Source organism: Charadrius vociferus, unplaced genomic scaffold, assembly GCF_000708025.1.
Source record: "Charadrius vociferus isolate BGI_N301 unplaced genomic scaffold, ASM70802v2 scaffold1061, whole genome shotgun sequence".
In the NCBI taxonomy this organism is placed as follows: Eukaryota; Metazoa; Chordata; class Aves; order Charadriiformes; family Charadriidae; genus Charadrius; species Charadrius vociferus.
The window spans coordinates 116,745-135,690 of record NW_009646734.1 but is presented as its reverse complement, the minus strand read 5'-3'; the positions used below and the strand labels follow the sequence as shown (position 1 = coordinate 135,690).

Sequence of the window (18,946 nt, the reverse complement as noted above, 5' to 3'; positions counted from 1 at the left end):
AGGAGGTTCGGCTCCTCTCACCTCGGGAAAAGCGGGAGCGCCAGACCCGGGGGGAGGCGGGAAGGGAAAAGTCAATCAGGCAGTATTTAAAAACCTACCTGCTGGGCCCAGGGGGGGCTGGAGATTTTAATGTCATTCCCAGCTTGAGATGCAGCCTGGAGAGTGAGAAAAGAAAGGGGTTCTCTTCTCTTCTTGGATCCTTAATTGCTCGTTAAATCATCTCACAAATGCCTGAACTCCGGGATGGCCCCATGCTCCTTGACAGAGGGGCTTCATCCTTAGTAGGGGGGAAGGAGTACTTTTAAAAATACTCATTTCACCTGCTTTTCCTGCGTCTATAAAACGACGGGTTCGACGGTTCGCTCTGCAAAATAAAACTAAGTCTGGAATATTTTGATTATCATTCAGTAGGAAAGTCAATAAACTTTCCCACGAGGCGTTGCCCTGCTCCAGCCTGGAGCCGGGGGCAACCTCTCCCGTCCCCAAAAGGCACCTCCGGTGACTGCAGAAGAGCGTGTACCAAAATAACGCCCTGTCCTACCAGCTCAGCCCCACTTCTGGTCCAAGCAGACCTGATGACCACAGCCACAGAGGTGCCTGTCCCTGGTCACTCCCGTTCTGCCCTGTCATCGCTGTTTGTCCGTCTCTTCTGCTCAAACCCTCTCGTGATGGATCTTAAATCACCGGGGACTGCCCCGAGTCTCCGTGGTGGAAAAGGTGAGGCAGCTATTTCCCAGCACAGAAAGTGTGACGGCCGCACCGTTCCCTCTGACGCTTTGCAGAGAGGAACCTGCGGTTCGATCCACAAAGCTGAGGAGCAGCCCAGACCCTGCCCAGAACGGCTGGAGAGCTTCAAACGGGCTTTGCCATCGCAGACAGATGGACAGAGCTGTGACTTACACCTAATTGTTCCCCCCCCCTCAGTAGTCAAGATGACATATGGAAGACCTCCTTCCTTACCTGACTGAAAGCATTGATGCTTTTTCTGCGTCGCGCATGCACAAATGACGGGGCCGCGCCAGACCACAGCCCCGAGCGGGGTGGCCATTAGCAGGTTTGGTGTTATTTAGAGCCTGTGAAAAGAGCAGAGTTACACCTCTAGCAGGGCAGGCGAACCATACTGATGAGTTATGAATATTCACTGAGCTCACGAAGCGCTCCGGGGCAGAAAACAAGCTTTTGAAATTAACTGAACTCTTCAAGGCTCTTCGTTTGTCTTGGCTTTGAGGTGTGAGTCACCAATGCTACTTCTCAAAAACGAGCAGAGTCTGTACAGGGGGCTGGGAGGGTTCCTGGGCACTAAAATTTGAAGTTAAGCATTCTGCACGAAAGTCTTCATGTTCATAAAGTCTTCAAAGCGTAGAAGCTCCACCCCATTAACTTTTATGGGATGGTGTCCCCCTGCGGTGCCGAGGTTTCTGCAGCCAGTGGAGACTGGCTGTTCAGAGGGCCTGAGGCTTTCTCTGAGCGTTGAAATCTCCAGCAGCTTTCAGTCTCCAGTGCTAGGAGTTTGGTGCCCTGCAAGTTTCCAACAATTCCAGTGCTCCATAAAGAGAGGCTGCAGAGGAGGTTTGGTCCTGGCCATGCAGGCCGTATCATACACCTCGTCGTTCCCACCCGTGCAATTACGTTCTTGTGGTGCTCTTCAACATTGGCGTTCCTCCACTTCTAATTGTGCCCGTGACCTGCTTGCTTTGCCAAAAAACCCCGTAACGCCTTGTCCCCAGTGCTCAGGTGGTCCCCAGGGAGAGCCACTAATTCAGCAGTTGGGCTGTTCCCACCAGAGCTGCTAAATCTGAGCCGGAGACAGGAGCACCAGCGGCACCTGGCAGGGCAGAAGAACAGGACAGAGCCTGTTGCGGCCAGGAGGGGTGTGGGAGCTCCTCCAGCGGTGATGTACGGGTTCCCCAGGAGCTGCACGCCCAACTACGGGTGGCCGTGTGCTCGTGAGACGTGTCGCTGTTGTGCGCAGGGGTTGTTCGTCCATGGGACAGGGACAGCAAAGCGTGGGCGCTGCCTGCACTGCCCTTTGCGAGACTCGTGGCTGTGGTCAGCGATTGCTGATGTAGACCAAACGCCCTGGAAGGCGAAGACTTCCACCTGCGTTTGTCCAAGAATGGGTTCCGTCTAGCCGGCAAGAGAAAAGGCGATAAAACAAGGAGGTTGTCTTTGCTGTAAGCACACGTAAGGAATAAGAGGTCCTCTTGTCCAATTAATTATAGCAATAAAAATTGGGTTTGTTTCAGCTGGTAGAAATAAGAGACTTTTCCAAAGTTTTCAAAACAATGAAAGAAAAACTCTGCAGAGCGACCAACACCCCTGGGGTTTCAGGAGTCAGGGACGGGGGTGGGAGATCCATTTACTGCAAAGCAAGCAAAGGGGTCATGAATTTGGGTGTCCCGCTTCGCAAAGGAGTGAGGCATCAGCCACTCTGGGCTATTACAGTAGGGCTGAACTCAGCTATTCCGAGGCTGTCTAGACGTTCCCAGCCTAAATCTGAGACATCTTCCGGACCTGAGATGTGTCAGAACTTTATCCTCCAGGAAAAGCCGCCGTTGCAGCGAATCACATTTTTTTCTCACCAAAAAAAAAGATTCCACCCGAGACCGGCCAGCTGGCCCTGCCCTCACTGCCATACTCCTCAACCGCAGGAGATTCCTCTCCCTCTGAGTCACGAAGCGCGACAGCCAGCCAAGGTGCTTGGTGTTAACGTGAAGCAGCCCCTGTAGCAGGGACTCATAGCAAAAAACAAACAAACAAACAAACAAACAAAAAACAACCCACAAAAAAAAGGAAAAAAAGGAAAAGCAATAAACCAGCATCTGAAAAAAAAATGTTTCTGGACCCTCTCTGCTGTCCTTCCTGATAGAAACGGCCCCTGCTTCCGCAGGGTTACGCACTCCGTTAAAACAGGTGTTGTTGCAGATTATGCGTCACTGTGCTGACAATTTAAAATGTGCTTGTACGTGTATGAATTTCCTTCTGTTCCCAAGAAGCTCCACACACACGCGGTTCTGACTGCTTTGTCTGCTGAGTAGAAATATTTGTTGATATGAGGTGAATTGCACAAATAAATAACCTCTTTCCGTGTGGCTTCCTTGCTCCATCCTCCTTTTGCCCTTTCTGCTGGATCATACGGTGCGGATCCCGAAGCCCCATCCCAAGAAAGGCGGCCTCTTTGCTCCCGCCGCTTTGGTGAACTGTTTCCGAAATCTGGCTCCCAGTTCTGCCTCGAGCATCCGCGTGACCTCTTGTTTCTTTCCCCCGCAGGCTGATGCCAAGATGGTCTGCGATGTCGTAAGTCGGATGGAGGACACAGAGCCCTTCTCTCCAGAGCTGCTGTCAGCTATGATGAGACTCTGGGCAGACTCTGGGATCCAAGAGTGCTTCAACCGGTCCCGGGAATATCAACTTAACGACTCGGCCCAATAGTGAGTATCCCTGTCCATAGTCTTTTGTGTTAAGAAGCTGCACTTAGAATCATAGAACTTGGACTTTAAGTTAAGGTTTTAACTGAAGTTAATGACCTCATAGCAGTGGATCTGGACATGGTTCTGCTTGCAGACGGGGGGCATCTTGTGTCACAGGCTGCTGCGAGGCAGGAGGGATCGGGTGGGACGTTTGTGTCCTCTCTGGCCATTCTGGGGTCAGGTCTGTGACGCCGAGGCCAGGTTCCCAAACTGCTCCCCGACTGCTCAAGGTAGGTTTCTCCAAACCTGGATGTGGTGAGCGGAGGCAGACCAACCTGCGGACGTGGCTGATGGCTTCTTCATTTGCCTGGTAGATAACAGAAGGGTGTGACCGCCCGCTTTGTACAGCAGCACAGCTCTTGGCTTTGCTCTTCTGATAGTCGTGCGCCGTACCGATAAGCAGCTGGATTACAGCCACGGGTGAGGGACGGCTTTGCTTTTGCAGCGGCATTGCGTTATTCTCGTAATACAGTCGGTGGCATCTCTACCATTAGGGACCGCATCCAGATTTTTTTGGGGTTGTCTGAATCCACAGCTTTGGTTCATCCCGTTGTAAGGACAGGACCTCTACCCACCAACAGCTGCTCTGCCTCTGAGGAAACGCCGAGAGCTTCCCCAGGTTCAGTTCAGACCCGTTTCTAATGATAATTCATCCGATCTGCTTGCCTCCACCTAGGCGAGGAGGCTAAAGCTTTTCATCCCCTAATTTCAATCGCAGCAGCTGTTGCAGTCGGGCAAAACGTCCCCCTGGCCCTGTACTGTGTTGTGGGCAACAGCGAGTAAAGCCTGGTTTAGTATAAGCATAAGGAACAAGCAAGCACAGAGCGATCCTTTGCCCAGTTGTACCCTCGGACCCATCAGCAGTCGGGGAAATAGCGGCTTCCCCGAATGGTGACAGGGGGATGCTGCGTCCGTGCTTTTGGCTTTCGCAGTATCCCGTGTCAACAACTTCACCAGCTGACTCATGCACTTCTGGAGCTGTTATTGCCTGTTTGGATGGTCTGGCATCTCTGCTTAGAGTTTCCCTGGATATCTGTCAAAACACAGACCCGAGCACCGGCGTGGCTGGTGGTTTTGTTCCGTGTGGTGGGTCTGATCGTCCCCAGTCTGCACCAGCTCCTCCCACCCAAGCTGGCAGGGCAGTTAGGGAGCGCCAGGATTATTTCTGCTCTTGCGGCGCTGCAGCAGAAGGCGAGTGATGACACATCACTTGGCATTGACCGAAAACCAAATGGGAAACCTGCAGATGTGTGGTTGGTGTCACAGCATCCTACCCAACCATTTCTCACTGCGAGCGACTACATCTCGGTGATGCTCCTGACATTATGCTGCCTTTTAATCACTGCTAGGAGGACATCCATGTTTAATCTGGATTTCTTTGCCTGTAATAACAAAATGAGCCTTCTCTTGCCAGCAATTTCTTCTTTTTTTTTTTTTTTTAACAAAAGAAGGGTCTGATGGCAAAAACATACCTTTAGAGAGAGATAAATTATATAAAATGCAGGCCTAATTGCATTACGGCCTTGTGGAAAATTCTTCAATTGTTTTAGAGCCAATTACCTTGAGGAAAGCATTTTGATTTTCCTTCCATGCGAGATAGCAGTTGAAACTAATAAGCACAGCCCTCCCAATGTGACCAGCTGCTGGGCGATTCATCTGCGAGAGCGCTGAAACCGCCAGCAGTTTCTAGACACCAACTGAAGAGGCTCTGTGCTGTGGCATTCACAGCAATATCAAGGTGCGGTTGCAGCCCAGCAAAATGAATTTCGCTGTCTTTAACGACGTCTCTCGCGTCCGGAGGAGGATGCGAGATGCTCCTTGCCAGGGACGGGCTGCGGCTGGACGCTATTCTCCTCTGGGCTAGGTCGGATGGTGAAGCTGAAGGTAACAAAGTCCTTTGCATTTACGGACTCGCTGCAGTTTAAGAGCCTCTGGTGGTTCCGTCACCAGGAGCAGAGATGCTGTCGCAGGGCAGGGCAGCGCGACGCGTCCTCCTGCACCTCTAGGCCCTGGTGCCATCGCACCAGATGGTGATGCAAGTGAGAGCTCAGTTGGCACTTATTCACGCCCAGTGGGCACCCAGTGAAAAGAGGCATATATTTCATTTAATCCTTCAATGCTTTGGGGTTGTTTTCTTCTGCATGAGCGAAAGATTTGAGACAGTTTTCTACTTTTCCACCCTCCCGGGAACGGACTTATCTTTATTGACGCTGATATTGGGTTTAAAACACTAGCAACTACAAAATGTGTTTTCGTTAGGGCTGAGAAAAATAAATTCCAGACAAGAAGTGAACCTGAAGTTCCCCAAAGTTTGAAAGGCAGTGACGGGCAGTGAGCTGTGCCAGCATCGCTCCTGTTTCAGGCTTCTCTTGGTGTTAAGCCCTAGGGACTGGTGTTTCGCCGGCAGGAGGGAACTTTGCCGCAGGAGTCAGAGATCGCAATCCATGGCTGCTCAGCGCAGCTCGCAAAGCCCGAAGGCACCGAGCGACCAGGTCCTGTCGTGACCGACGTAGGTGGGACCCTCAGGACTGGTCCAGGCACTTCTCTTCGCCCCGGAAGCCACCCGCTGCATGCCCTGAATGCTTTTCAGAAGCCCCCCCTCCACTGCCCGGCTATTTCTGAGGAATCACCGCTTGGGCTTCTCGGAGTCAGTGCTGCCGTTGTCCTACATTGCTCTTCCAGTGCTTTACCTTGAGGGTTTTTTTAAGCGGCTCAAACAACAGACCTTCTGTGACAGCCCCTGCCTGGGAGACCAAGGCACGGGGTAATCAACAGCCCGCCAGAGCTAGCAGCATGGCTCTTATTAGTCTATCATTAATTTAACTGAAAATAGATTTAATATGTCGTATTAGCCTAAACGAGAAGTGAGTAATAGCTCTTCTCTCCTGTCAAAGATGGGCAGGAGCGCACTGCTTTCTACTCTCCCGTGTATGCCTACCTAACGGTGTGGACGCCCCTGCAGAGCTTGGCTTCGTTTGGCTCTAAAGTCAGCTTGTCCTTAGCAAAGATTTCATAGCTACTGCAAAGGAACAGTAGAAAACAGCACTTTTCCGAAGAAAAAAACACGACCGAGGAAGAGGGGAGGTTCTTTAAGGGGCCTCCTGTGTCTTGGACAGCAAAAAGTAAAACAATAAGGACAGCAAGACAAGGGAAGAGAGTAAGATGGAGCAGTTGGTTTCATCTTTTTTCTTGCTGCATTTTTTCATCGCTCCCTAAGGCAAATTTACGGGTGGGTTGAGTTCTACATTCCTAATCTCTTGATTATGTTTTTTATTCCTACTTCGTCTCCTCTTCCTTTCTTGTCTCCGTGCCTAGGAGCTAAATCTACCTCTGATCATCAAAGAGGCTGGGCACCGCTGATGTCTTTTTCTTCTCCAGCCAGTTACTGTCTGTGGAAGCACATCTGTGACCCACATTTTGCTTTCAAAATCAGCGAAATAGAGGTTTCCAGCTGGTTTCCTTAATCTCTGACTTTTGTTCAGATTTTTAAATTGTCTCGTGTTTCCTAGCCGCAAGTTCCTAACTAGCCTGGTCAGTGGAGTACAGTGCATAGGGCAAGTTTGATCTTAACCTCCCAGGGCTGAGGACGTGCTTTGAACAGCCTCCAAACTTCCCGGCGGGGGGGAGCGGAGCAGACGGAGCATCCACACGAGCACCGCTTTTCCGTGCGCATATCCAAACAGGCGCGGGCCCTGCGAGATGTGTAGGCAGCGACAGTTTGCAAGTACACAGCCACAAAAAAGCCAGAATCCATCTCGAGTTATTCTCCTCCTGCTTCCAAGTACATCGAAAGATCATTTGATAATGCCAGGGCTGTGAAGCTACCGTGAAAATGTAAAATATTTTAGGCCTGCGTTCAACCCATCCATCTTCACACATATCAGAGGTGTCAGGGCTAGGAAGCTTGTTGCCTTTGGCTCTCTCCGTAGGGAGCGAAGGGAGGGAGAGGTGCCTCCGGAGAGGGATACAGACCTCACTGCTCAGTGGAGAAACAGAGATGCAATTATATTTCTGCTGCTCTCCCATAGCTAACCGCAGCCCTGACGTCTCAGGTCTGTGCCAAATAACCAGCCCAAACTGGGCAACGCTTTGGTCGCTCCATCTTCAAGAAATCTGGCACTGCCTTGTAGAAAAGCGGCACCAAGCTCGGAATAATGAAGCACCGCAGTGCCTTCCTTCTCACCCTGTCTCACGTGGGACTGTTTTCTGAGCTCTTTTCCTCGCGAAAGAATTGTCTTTGCATGATGATGATATCACCTTCCCTACCGATACTTATTGCATCCCACGTGCCAACGCACGCTTTGCATCGAGAAAACAGTGAAGAAAGTAGAGCCAGATGTTGTTGCGATGGGGCGAACGGCTTCCAGACTCAGCCCCGACAAGGCGGCACTGGAACAGGCTGCCCAGAGAGGCTGTAAAATCTCCGTCCTTGGAAATACTCGACACTGAGCCACCTGAGCTAACTTCCAAACTCAATTTAACTTTGAAGTTGGCCCTGCTTTGAACAGGGGGATGGTCTGGATGAACTCCAGAAGTCTAATCCAAACTGTTACTTTTGCGTTTGTCTTTTGTTCCACCCCCACCCCCACCCCCTCGTTGCTCTTTCTCTCCTGACACCGGGTTTAAAGGCAGAAGGGGTCTTCAGGGTTGGCAGCGGTCTCCTGTCCCGAGCCATGCAGGAGCGCGCAGCTCTATGATAACGCCAACATCCCGTGAGTCCCGTGATCTGAACAGCAAAGCCAGCGAGGCAAAAACGTTTTTAGATCATGGGGCTTGCGGGCCGTGGGCATTACGCACGACTGTCAGAACACGGTCTGTTTTAATGAGCTCTCAGACTGACGAAAGAAAAATTATAGGTCAAGGTTTTGCATTAATATTCCCATCAGGTGTGTAGATTCCATTTTCTCATCACAGCTTTTGCATTAGAGTATGGTTTTCCGCGCGCCCATCTTGCTCGTGCCTGTCACTTGCCCTCCCTTGCGTTTAATTGGATGGAGCAGCAGCATAAATGGAACAATCCAATTAATTGGGATGACCTGCGTTGTGCTGTTTATTGAACAACCCACCTTTGTGTCTTGGAGCCCAAGCACCAATAAAGCAGAAAGGGAAAATACATCACAAGCGAAGATGTAGATACATTTGTGTGAATTTATGGTTTAATTTACCCCTGTAGGTAAATATGCCCACCAGCTTTGAATAATTACGTTCCCCCTACCATAAGCAAAACAAAACATCTCTAAAGGCCAGAGCTGGTTGACTGGAACCGTCAGCCTTGCTCCGTTCCCACAAATGAGATGCAAATAGATTTCCAGGGAGGAGCAGCTCTGGGATGTCTGCTGGTGCCAGGTCTGGAGTCGGGCTGTTTCCTGTAACAGCGAGGTGGAGGAGACCGGGGCAGGCTGAGCATCAGCCTGGGAGAGTCTAGGAGGGCTCAGGCTTGGTAGGGGTCTCAGGCTCCGTTGTTATCCTCATAAATTAAGGAATCACTATCGTTATACAGCTATGCCTAGGGCTGAGTGTGAGCTGGAGGAAGGGCACAACAGGAAAGACACTGTCTTTGGTACCAGCTGGATGTTTTCCAGCATGTCACCCTCAGTCTTCATCCACCTGGAGAACCAATTTCGCCAAAATTGGGTGCAGTCTGTCCAGGGGCTGCCTCTGTTGGCCCAAAGCAGGGTGGAGACCACGTCATGGTGTCTTGAAGGTGGGTATTAAGCAGTGCTCACCTTCCCATCCCACCAGACACTGCCAGGAGAGCGTGAGGGCTGAGCTTCCTCACCCAAAAACTCACAAGCAGGGGGAGCAGAGGTCTGCAGGACTCTGCATGACACAGCCCCATCATAAGACATTGCCCCTTGTTACAAGGCCCACCACACGGCCCCTTTCAGACACTGGCACAGAGGAGAGCTCCACGAAACCCGCTGTCTCCTGTGGGATGGCCTTTCTGTGGAGGAGAGGCCACCCAGAAGCTTAGTCCCAGAGCCAGGCTCTTCCCTTTACCCTTTCCAAGCCACGCGTGCAAGTCATGGGGGAACTGTCTCAAAAGACATTTGCCAGCTGGAACTCGTGCAAACGCTAAAGAAAATGAAGGAGAAGGAAAAGCAGGAGGTCCTGTCCCTTGTGAGCACCTGGTTCCTGAAGGACTACATCCCCTCTTGGTCTATGTGAAGGTATCTGAGATGCCATGACCCCCCCACTGAAGTTCTTACGTGCAGAGGAGAAGCTATGGAGCTGGGCTTTAAGGCGGAGCTTGTGCAGCGCCCGGCGACGTGGGAACGTCCAGGAGGGCATTCACCAGCTGAACCAGAGCTCCGACGCTTTGCTCGCTGCCTTCCCATCTGAAACAGCCCATTCTGCAGCCACTGCAAACTCAGCACCTCTTTACATACGGATCTTGCAGGCAAAAAACTGGCGGTATAGCGCTGTCGCTTCCCCCCTCCTAATCCTCCTTTACCCCCCAAAACATCTCTCTCGAGATCTGTCTGAAGAGCCCCCGGAGGTACCACAGACGGCACAGTAGGTAGTTCATTCCTCGGGGACAAAGACGTAGCGGCACCTGCTCCCTCCCTACCATTTTTCATTGCCACGACACGTCCTAATAATGTTGTCTTTGGCCTGGGGATGAGTAAAATCTTGACGGCTTGACTAAATAAATTGCTGTTTAATGACCCCCGGTACCAATCAGGGCTGTCTCGCTTTTGGCAAAGCTCCCACCCGAGAGGGCAGGAGCCGGGCAGTAGTTCACGCAGCCCGGAGGAGGGGACGCTGCCAGAATTTGGGAACAACCTCTTCTCTTCTCGCATTTGGCTTCGAGATGAGACGAGGAGCAGCCAGCAGCGCCGATAAACGCGGCAGAGGGCATTCACCCCCAAGGAAACCTGCGGGAGCGCAGTCTTGAACCCCAAATAATCTGTTCCCGTGGCCGACTGACAGACCCAACAGGAATTTCTTTTTTGCCTTGCGAGGGGCTGCGGGTGACAGATTCGGTGCGGAAAGATTGGGCTTTTTTTTTTTTTTTTTTGGCTGAGTATTTGTGTATTTTTAGGCTGAAGCGTCCTTACGAAACCAGCTGGAGCTGGCCGGCTGCCACCAAGGGTTGGGGTTGAGTTTGTTGGTTTGTTTTTTTTTTCCTTTGGTTCCGTTCAGTTTGGGGTGGTTTTTTTTTTGCTTCCCCACCCCACCCCCACCCCAGTCTCCCCACCAGCTCTGCCTTTTTGGCAGGCAGCGCTCACGCCCTGCAGCTCGCCCATCACCGTGGTCTCCTGCCTTTCACCCCAACCTCCTTCCGACGGTTTGACATACCAAACAGCATCGCTCGGACGGGGTGAGGGCGGGAGACGGGGTGGCTCCTGTCCGCGAGCGTTCCCGTTGCTGCTTGAAGCTCCTTAGGGAATCGGGTAGCTCTAAGCGTCCCTCCGCACGGGTCACTCCTGCTTTGGGCCCGCGAGTCGGCATCCAGCCGGGGCTGTGAGCCCGTCTCGGGTCTGCAGCGCGTCTGCGGGCGAAGCTGGCAGGAGACCACCGTGCCGTGGCTCTTCTTCACGCGACTGGTGTCAGGTCTGGCACCGTCTGCGACGCCGGGAGGCAAGCACGGTGGCGGTGCGTCTTTTCCTGAGGTATTTGCTGTCCGTTTGAAATCCATAAATGGCAAAGAATGGCAGGAACGCGGGAATTTCTGTGCAGCCAGGCTCCAGCACAGAGCAAGCCGTCTTCCACGTGGGTCTGCAGGTGCTGGTGGCAACGGCGTGATGGGGAGCTGCTCCCCCCCGAGGGTCCTGTCCCAGAAATCAGCTCAGCTCCGTGCCCTCGGCGTGCCGTTACCTCCCTTTTGCCCTCGTCATGTTTTCTGGTCACCAGCCTTTCCCTGCCCCGGGTTTCTCACCGTGATGCTCCCCTCCCTGGACCGCTGCCCTGCGAGTCCTCCGTCAGTCACCCCATCCCTGGTCCTGCCCCTGCTCAGGGGGTGCCTCGGGGCGATTCCTCAGGCCCCGGGGTGCAAGAGAACCCAAAAATCATTTGAGTGACTGCTAGAGGCGTGCGGCCGCGGCCGTTCCCCCTGCCCTCTCTTGGGGTCGTACCCGTGGCGAGAAGAGGGGGAGCAGTGCAGCATCCCCACACTCAGGTGAAGGTTAGGAGTTAAATCCCAAACCAATCATGAGCTTAGCTAAAAAGCCCCCGTTTTTCAATATATATTAAGACAACCATTGGAAAATTGCTTTTATCTGCTGCTTCCTAAGCCCTCTGGCTTATACTTTAAAGCCTTTTGTCTGTGAACAGGAGAGCTGGAAAGTCCTTTTTTATTTCCTTAAGCAAACAGTCCATCTAATATCCAGCCTTGAGGGGCTGAGGCTTTAAGAGAGAACAAAAATGAAGAAAGGAGAAAAAAAACAAACAACCACCACCGCCAAATGCAGCAAACAATGTGACACTTGCCATAAAATCACAGGACTGGGCAATGATGGGGATGAAGCACCCGGAGCTGTGTTCGTGATGGGAGGGCGGCACTGCCCCCCCGGTAGGAAGGCAGAGCCCCCCCGGGGCTCCCCGAGAGCCCGTGGTGCCCGTCGGTCAGCGGGCTGAAGCTCCTTGTCTCAGTTCCCCCACGGGGACCATAAACACGCTCCTGTTGATGAGACGTTGGCGTCCACGGTGGCGAGAGCGGCGAAGGCAGCGGTGGAGCGAGGCAGGAGCCAGTTGGGTCGGGCAGGCGGGCAGAGCACGGCGGGGGTGTCCGGGTGGGACCCCGCGGGAGCAGAGTCCCACCACTCCGCCAAGACATCGGGATTCACCTGGTAGAGCCCCGGGCACAGACTAATTGATATAATAACTCTAATTAGCCCTGTAGCGAACATCACTTTGTTCCTCGCTTACCCAGGCCAAGTGCTGAGCCAATATTCAATCCGCAGCCATTGATTTCCTACTGCTTTTTAGGTGGGAAAGTGGGAAATACGGGGTTTTTTTCTCCATGTAGAAGACGCGGCTGGGGCTCGGCAGCATGGGCACGTGTTTGGGCACAGCCGGTGCTGGTGCATATGGTGTGTACGCGGGGTGTCTCGGAGGAGAGTTGGCACCGGGGCTGTTTGGCCATGGGCAGCGCGGCCGGGCTGGCGGGGAGGGCTGTGCTTTCCCTTGGGGTTTCAGCAGCAGCTCTGCGGAGAGCGGCAGGCTCGGCTGCTCCCCGGCCCTGTGCCTCTGGCTCCACAAAGTCGGCAGGACCGGGGAAGGGATGCAGGACCAGGGAAGGGATGCCGCATCGGGGAAGGGATGCGAGACCGGGGAAGGGATGCAGGACCGGGGAGGGGATGCCACATTGGGGAAGGGATGTGAGACCAGGAAAGGGATGCAGGAGCGGGGAACGGATGCAGGACCGGGTAAGGAATGCAGGACTGGGGAAGGGATGCAGGACCGGGTAAGGAATGCAGGACCGGGAAAGGGTTGCAGGACCAGGAAAGGGATGCAGGACCGGGAAAGGGATGCAGGACCGGGAAAGGGTTGCAGGACCAGGAAAGGGATGCAGGACCGGGAAAGGGATGCAGGACCGGGAAAGGGTTGCAGGACCAGGAAAGGGATGCAGGACCGGGAAAGGGATGCAGGACCGGGGAAGGGTTGCAGGACCAGGGAAGGGATGCCACATCAGGGAAGGAATGCAGGACCGGGAAAGGAATGCAGGACCAGGGAAGGGATGCCACATCGGGGAAGGGATGCGAGACCGGGAAAGGGATGCAGGACCGGGGAAGGGATGCCGCATCGGGGAAGGGATGCGAGACCGGGAAAGGGATGCAGGACCGGGGAAGGGATGCCGCATCGGGGAAGGGATGCGAGACCGGGAAAGGGATGCAGGACCGGGGAGGGGATGCCACATCGGGGAAGGGATGCGAGACCAGGAAAGGGATGCAGGAGCGGGGAACGGATGCAGGACCGGGTAAGGAATGCAGGACTGGGAAAGGGATGCAGGACTGAGGAAGGGATGCAGGACTGGGGAAAGGATGCGTCACCGGGCTGTGGCCCACACCGGGGCTGGGTCAGTGCCAGGACTGCCTTCCCGCCTCCTCCCTCCCTTGGAGACCTGAGAAGGGGTTCATACCTGTTCTTTCCCATATGCTGATGAGGCAATCGTTGATTTGGGCAGGGGAACTGAAGGCAGCTGAATGTGACACTGCTGCATTACTGCCTCGCGTGCCACTCTCTGGTACAAGCCGGGCATGAGCCCAGCCAGCACAGTGAGGCAGGTTTTCAGACCACTGGCATGACACAGAGATCCGGACTCACAGCTCCTATTTTGCCAGCCCCCATTAGAAAACCCTCTTAATTTCCCGCATGCCACTGACCTCCCCCGGCAGCCCGTGCTCAGGCTTTTAGGGTAATTCTGCGGGGGCTGTTGTAGACGGGCACACACTCACTCCGCTCTGCGGGCGCAGGCTCCGGCCAGGGCTGCTTAGTTCGGTCATGACAGCACAGTTCAGAGCCGAAGGAGGCAGAGCAAACAGCCTCTTTGTGCCAAAATCCTCATGCTTACACCTTCCCCACCTCCTGTACATCTAAAGCATCTGAGTGCTTGAGTACCTGGAGGTGACACCTCCTCCGAGGTCTCTGGGGGTCTCTTCTGGAGCTGAATTTATTGGGAAAAAAAAAAAGAGGAGGAATGGTGCTGAGCCTGGATTTTAGGCAGCACCTTCTCCCTGCTGGTGGGAGGGGAGGGAAGAGATACAGGGGAGAAAGAAACCAGGCACAAACCGCACCGTGGAGCCACGCCAAGGAAGTGTCAGCCCGGGTTTTGGCGGCTAGTCCGAGCCTCGGGGGGGTCTTATGATGCACTTTGCCTCGCTGTAACCCCTTCCCCGCTGGGCTACGCTGGGCAGCAGGTTTGCTGGGAGCACCAGCACTGAAAAGAAAGTCAGCGCTCCAAAATTGTAAGCCCAGGCTGTGAAACACCCCACGAGCAATCGCTGTAGCTCCGAGGCTCTGACAGCACTTTTAATGGCATAAATCAGCATTTCCCAATCCCTCGTTATTGCTCTTGGTGCGTAAGGTTTGACGATAGCGTAAGAACCGTTTCCAAATCCTCCTTCAGGAAAACACCAGCCTGTGCATCCTGCCGAGCAGCGTTAATGTCAGTTTAAACATTTTCAGTTAAACAGCTCCCCGGTCTTGCAATCCCCAACATGAGGAATACCGCACCGGGAAGCGCGCTGAACGGTGAGGCCAAATCTGCAATGGGCAGGAACAGGAGAAAGAAAGAAAAAGAGGAGGCTGACACTAGCGAGCAGCTGCTGAGAGCTGGGAACTGCTAACGAGGTCCAGAAAAAAGTCTTTACTCAAAGTAGACTGTCGTTGGAAGCAGCACCTTTGCATTAAGAAAACCCCAGAGGAGTGTCTCATTGAACAAAAATACGTAAACAAATGACAGAAATATAAAATTTACAAATAAACTCGGGAAAAAAGGCTATGTGTTTCTGGCCGGGAGCTCGACTGCCTGTATCCTGCCCAAGGAGGAGGTAAGAGCCTCTTCCCCAGCACGATGAAGAGGTGCATCTCCTGAGCCAGAGTCTCGACCGGCTCCCACCTGCACCGCAGTGGTGGCAGTGCCAGTCCTGAAGGTGACAGAGGGGAGCTTTCAGCGCGGGACACCCCGGGCGTACCTCTGGGCGACCTCTTCCCACCTACAGCTGGTCTCTGGGCAAGGCTGGATGGGTTTCCCGCTTGCCTGTGCTTCCCAGCACCAGTGGAGCATCCTTTGGGACAGAAGAGCATCCTTTGAAGCAGAGCACGCAGGCAGGGCAAGCGGGGCTCAGCCCTGCTGGGTTCCTTCAGACATCTGCCATCGCTATGGGAGACTTGAGAGCATCTGCTTAAAATAGTCAGTAGTAAATAGAAAACGTGCTAAATGCACAGAGGTCACCCGCACGACCTGTTTATCTTATCAGGGGCTTCTCTGACTTCTGTGCAGGCACCCATCTCAGTGTCTGAAGGAGCCGCCCAAGCCCCTGGTCTGCCTGGCTCGGTCCCTTCATCCCGCCCTTTGTCTTCCCTTGCCCCAGAACAGAAGTACCACGGGAGGGCTGTAGGTTTTGCTTTGACCCCGCTGACTGCGCTTGATGCTTTCCACCAGCTTGACGAGAAATCCGGCTGTAGGATTGGATGAGCACTGGTACCCTGTCTGAAGTCCCAGCAACGCGCGTCGCAGAGTGGGATAAGGGGTAACAGGCACAAAGGTGGCCATGGGCAGTTCCATCTCCACCTGAGGAGGGCCTTCTCTGCTGTGAGGGCGGCAGAGCAGTGGCACAGGCTGCCCAGAGAGGTGGGGGAGTCTCCCCCTCTGGAGCCATCCCAAACCCGCCTGGACGCCGTCCTGTGCCACTGCTGGAGGTGCCCCTGCTCTGGTGGGGGGTGGGATGGGGGAGCTCCAGAGGGCCCTTCCCACCCCCACCAGTCTGGGAGTCTGGGATTCTGTGACTCTCTGGCTTGTCAGGTCGTCTCGCGGTGACACTGGGGAGCAAACACCTCTGCTCCACGGAGGAGGAGAGCTCCTACGTGGACACATAGCCCACACCAACAGGGAAAACCTGAAGAAAAATTGGATGAAACCCAGTCTCTGCCTTTAGACGTGCTACCTTGCATCCCCTGCCATGTGTTCCCATAACAACGGAGCCACATTACGCACCTCTGTGGTTTCATCCGCAGTCCCCCAGCTGCTCCCGTCGCGCCGCAGCGTGGCACATCGCGCTGGCTCCCTCCCGGCGCGCGCCGAGCCGGGACGCCCTGCGGCACGCTGGAGATGATCCCCGGGAACGCTGGCTGCCCGCTCCCTGGCTCCTTCCTCCACGCTGCTCATCCTCCTCCTTTTTCCTCACTTATGCCTTAAATCTCAACAATCCGGTCCTCAGCCCTGGGGACAAATGTGCGACGGTGCAGCTATGACCCAGACCCATCCCGCAGCCTTCCCTGTGCGGACCTAAGGGGGCACCCCTGGGATTCAAGGGGTTATTTTTATTTTTGCTTTGCAGTGGGAGCCAAAAAGCTCTTTATTTTGGGAAGCTTCAAACATTGATTGGATACGGCTGATCCTTCCATCAGCTGGTGCAGTGCCACCAGATGAATAAATCTTGCATGCATCTGTAATTACTGCTTAGCTTGTGTTTAAATGCAGCATCATTGATCTGCAGAACTCATCAAAATCCATATAGGAATGCATGAAATTATATTGGATGAAGCAGAAAAGTACATGACAACATCCATTTTCGGCCTTCTTTGTTCACCAAAAAAAAAAGCGCATTTATTTATCTCTATTCAAATTATTGGGTTAACTTAGGATTTAATCATTAATTGTATAGGCTGCTCTTTATGCAGGGAACATATTTGTTTCTTATAATAGGCCAGCAAATTTCTGCCAGCCTTACCGGATCTGCCCCTACATGGGCAAAATCCCTATTAAAAGCATGGAAGAATATTGCTTAAGCGTTACAAAACGCAGCACGGCAAGGGCTTGTGGTTAAAGCTCCTGACTACGATTTAGGGACCACGAACTGACTTCTGTCCCCTTAATATTTATATTCCTCCTAAAGCAAGTGCGATTAATAACATTTCCCTACTCCAGCGGGAGGTTGGGAGGACACATCAATCACGCTCGGCAGAGCTGAGGTGCTCCGGCAGCAGAGAGCGCAGACGCGGGCTGGGCGAGGGCGATGCTGGTGCTAACCAGCCATCTGCTCCAGAAGCTCTCCTCCTCTTCTGCGGCCAAGAGGAAGCTCAGCAAAAGCATTTATTGGCAATAAAGTCCGCCTCGTCTGGTAGTACTCCTGATGTTTTCCAGCCCTAATGCTGCTCTGGGCCAGCTCCATCCTCCCACTGGGAATGAAGTGCTCCTCGGTTGGTTCAGACGTCTCCCACCGAGCAGGCAGGCGTTCCTGGTCCACCCACCGGGCTTACTGCGGCACCTTGGCCCGTGGCTCGCTCCCAAGAGACGTGGTCACTGGCAGGTCCATGGGCAGACGGCAGAGGCTGTCTTTCTTGTTATAAAGCTTGCTTCTGGCAGGGACGTGTCCCCAGGGCACAGGGGAGAGTCTCTGCACAGCCTCAAGTGCAGAGGCAGTAGCTGCCCCCAGTCCTCGTGGAGGAATACGCGTTGGAGGTGGTGTCCTCAGCTCGTGTCCCATACCAGCTCTGCGGCTGGGCGGTCCCGTATGGAGTATCCCAAGTCGATTTTATCGTGCACACTCCCTGATGCATCCTCCGCTGAACACAGGCATCAGCCCACTCCTGCCGAGCCCTGGGAGCAACCCAAACCGCTGTTAGGTGGGCTGCGGGAGCCGAACCTTCCAGGGGTGGTTGTCCAGCGATGGGAGACTGCAACTACAGACCTCTCTGAGGCTGCTCGCGCCCGTAAGAGAGGGAGGAAGGAAAAATGGGTGGTCAGCAGGACATCTCGCCACACCAGCCTGACCCAGGTGACAGCCTTCCCTGGTGGGAGCGGTTGAGCTGTTTTGATACACGGCAAACAAATCTCCTCCTAAGAACGATTCAGCTGAACATTTTCTAAAGGGGTGAGAAACTCCCTGGATTTTCCCGTACATGTCTCTGCTTCTGGATCCGGCCTGGACCGAAACCAAGATGCTGCAGTACCACAAGCAAAGCCGTTCTCGGAGGAGCCTCAGCCCGACAGCCACTGAGAAGGACCAGAACGTCCACTTGGATAGCACAGCTTCGACATGCGCGAGAGATCCGCCTATGTCTGGGATAACATAATAAGACGTTTTTAGTGTGCAGCCAAATGTAAAATCTTCTTGCCTTTTGCTAGCTGCGGGTCCTACCTATCCATGGCAGAGCGATGGCTGGTTTTGGTACCCACGGTTTCTGGCAGGGATGCTTAAATGGGATTTGAAAGGAGAAATCCCCATAGCTTGCTAATAGGTCAGGAAAATGGACGGATGAGAAGATCCAGAAACATGATTCCCCCTCCGTCACCAGCAGCCCATCTTCCTCAGCGTGGTGAGTGGATAAACGAGGCCCCTGATTGAAGTCAGCTCCCGACAGACCCACTCCACTCTTCGTAATTGCGCCGTCATCCAGCTACGGGCATCCTCTATCTACTTGATACGGGAGCGCAGATCTCATTAACTAATGCTTTCCTGCGTAGCATTAGATCTAAATCCCTCACCAGTGCCATCCCTGCTGCGGACAGGCACCTAGCACGACAAAAACGCTGCCGCTTTATCTATTTTTTTCCTTCCAGCTTAGAAACAGAGATGTTAATGCTGCTTCCCCTCCTGCCAGGAGCGCGTGAATGGATGTCCTGGGCCTTCCCGCACACCCCGATGAATCTCGCTGGCCAGTGGCTGACCAGAAGGTTAAAATCCGCGGGACTGGTTTCATCTGCGGGCACAGCCGTTTGCTTTCCAGGGTTGGAGTAATTCTGAGTAATTAGCTCGTGAGACTGCCTTGGGGCCGAATCAGCGCGAGACAGCCACCCGCGCGACGTA

General features: G+C 53.7%; 1 protein-coding gene across 1 annotated transcript in view; it reads left to right on the top strand.

The window, feature by feature from the left end:
- Positions 1-18,946, top strand: part of GNAO1 (guanine nucleotide binding protein (G protein), alpha activating activity polypeptide O) — an 85,381-nt gene that overhangs the window by 45,957 nt on the left and 20,478 nt on the right. The window contains exon 3 of the mRNA XM_009889550.1: positions 3,271-3,431. Coding sequence (XP_009887852.1) covers positions 3,271-3,431 — 161 coding nt within the window. The remainder of the gene's footprint in view (positions 1-3,270; positions 3,432-18,946) is intronic.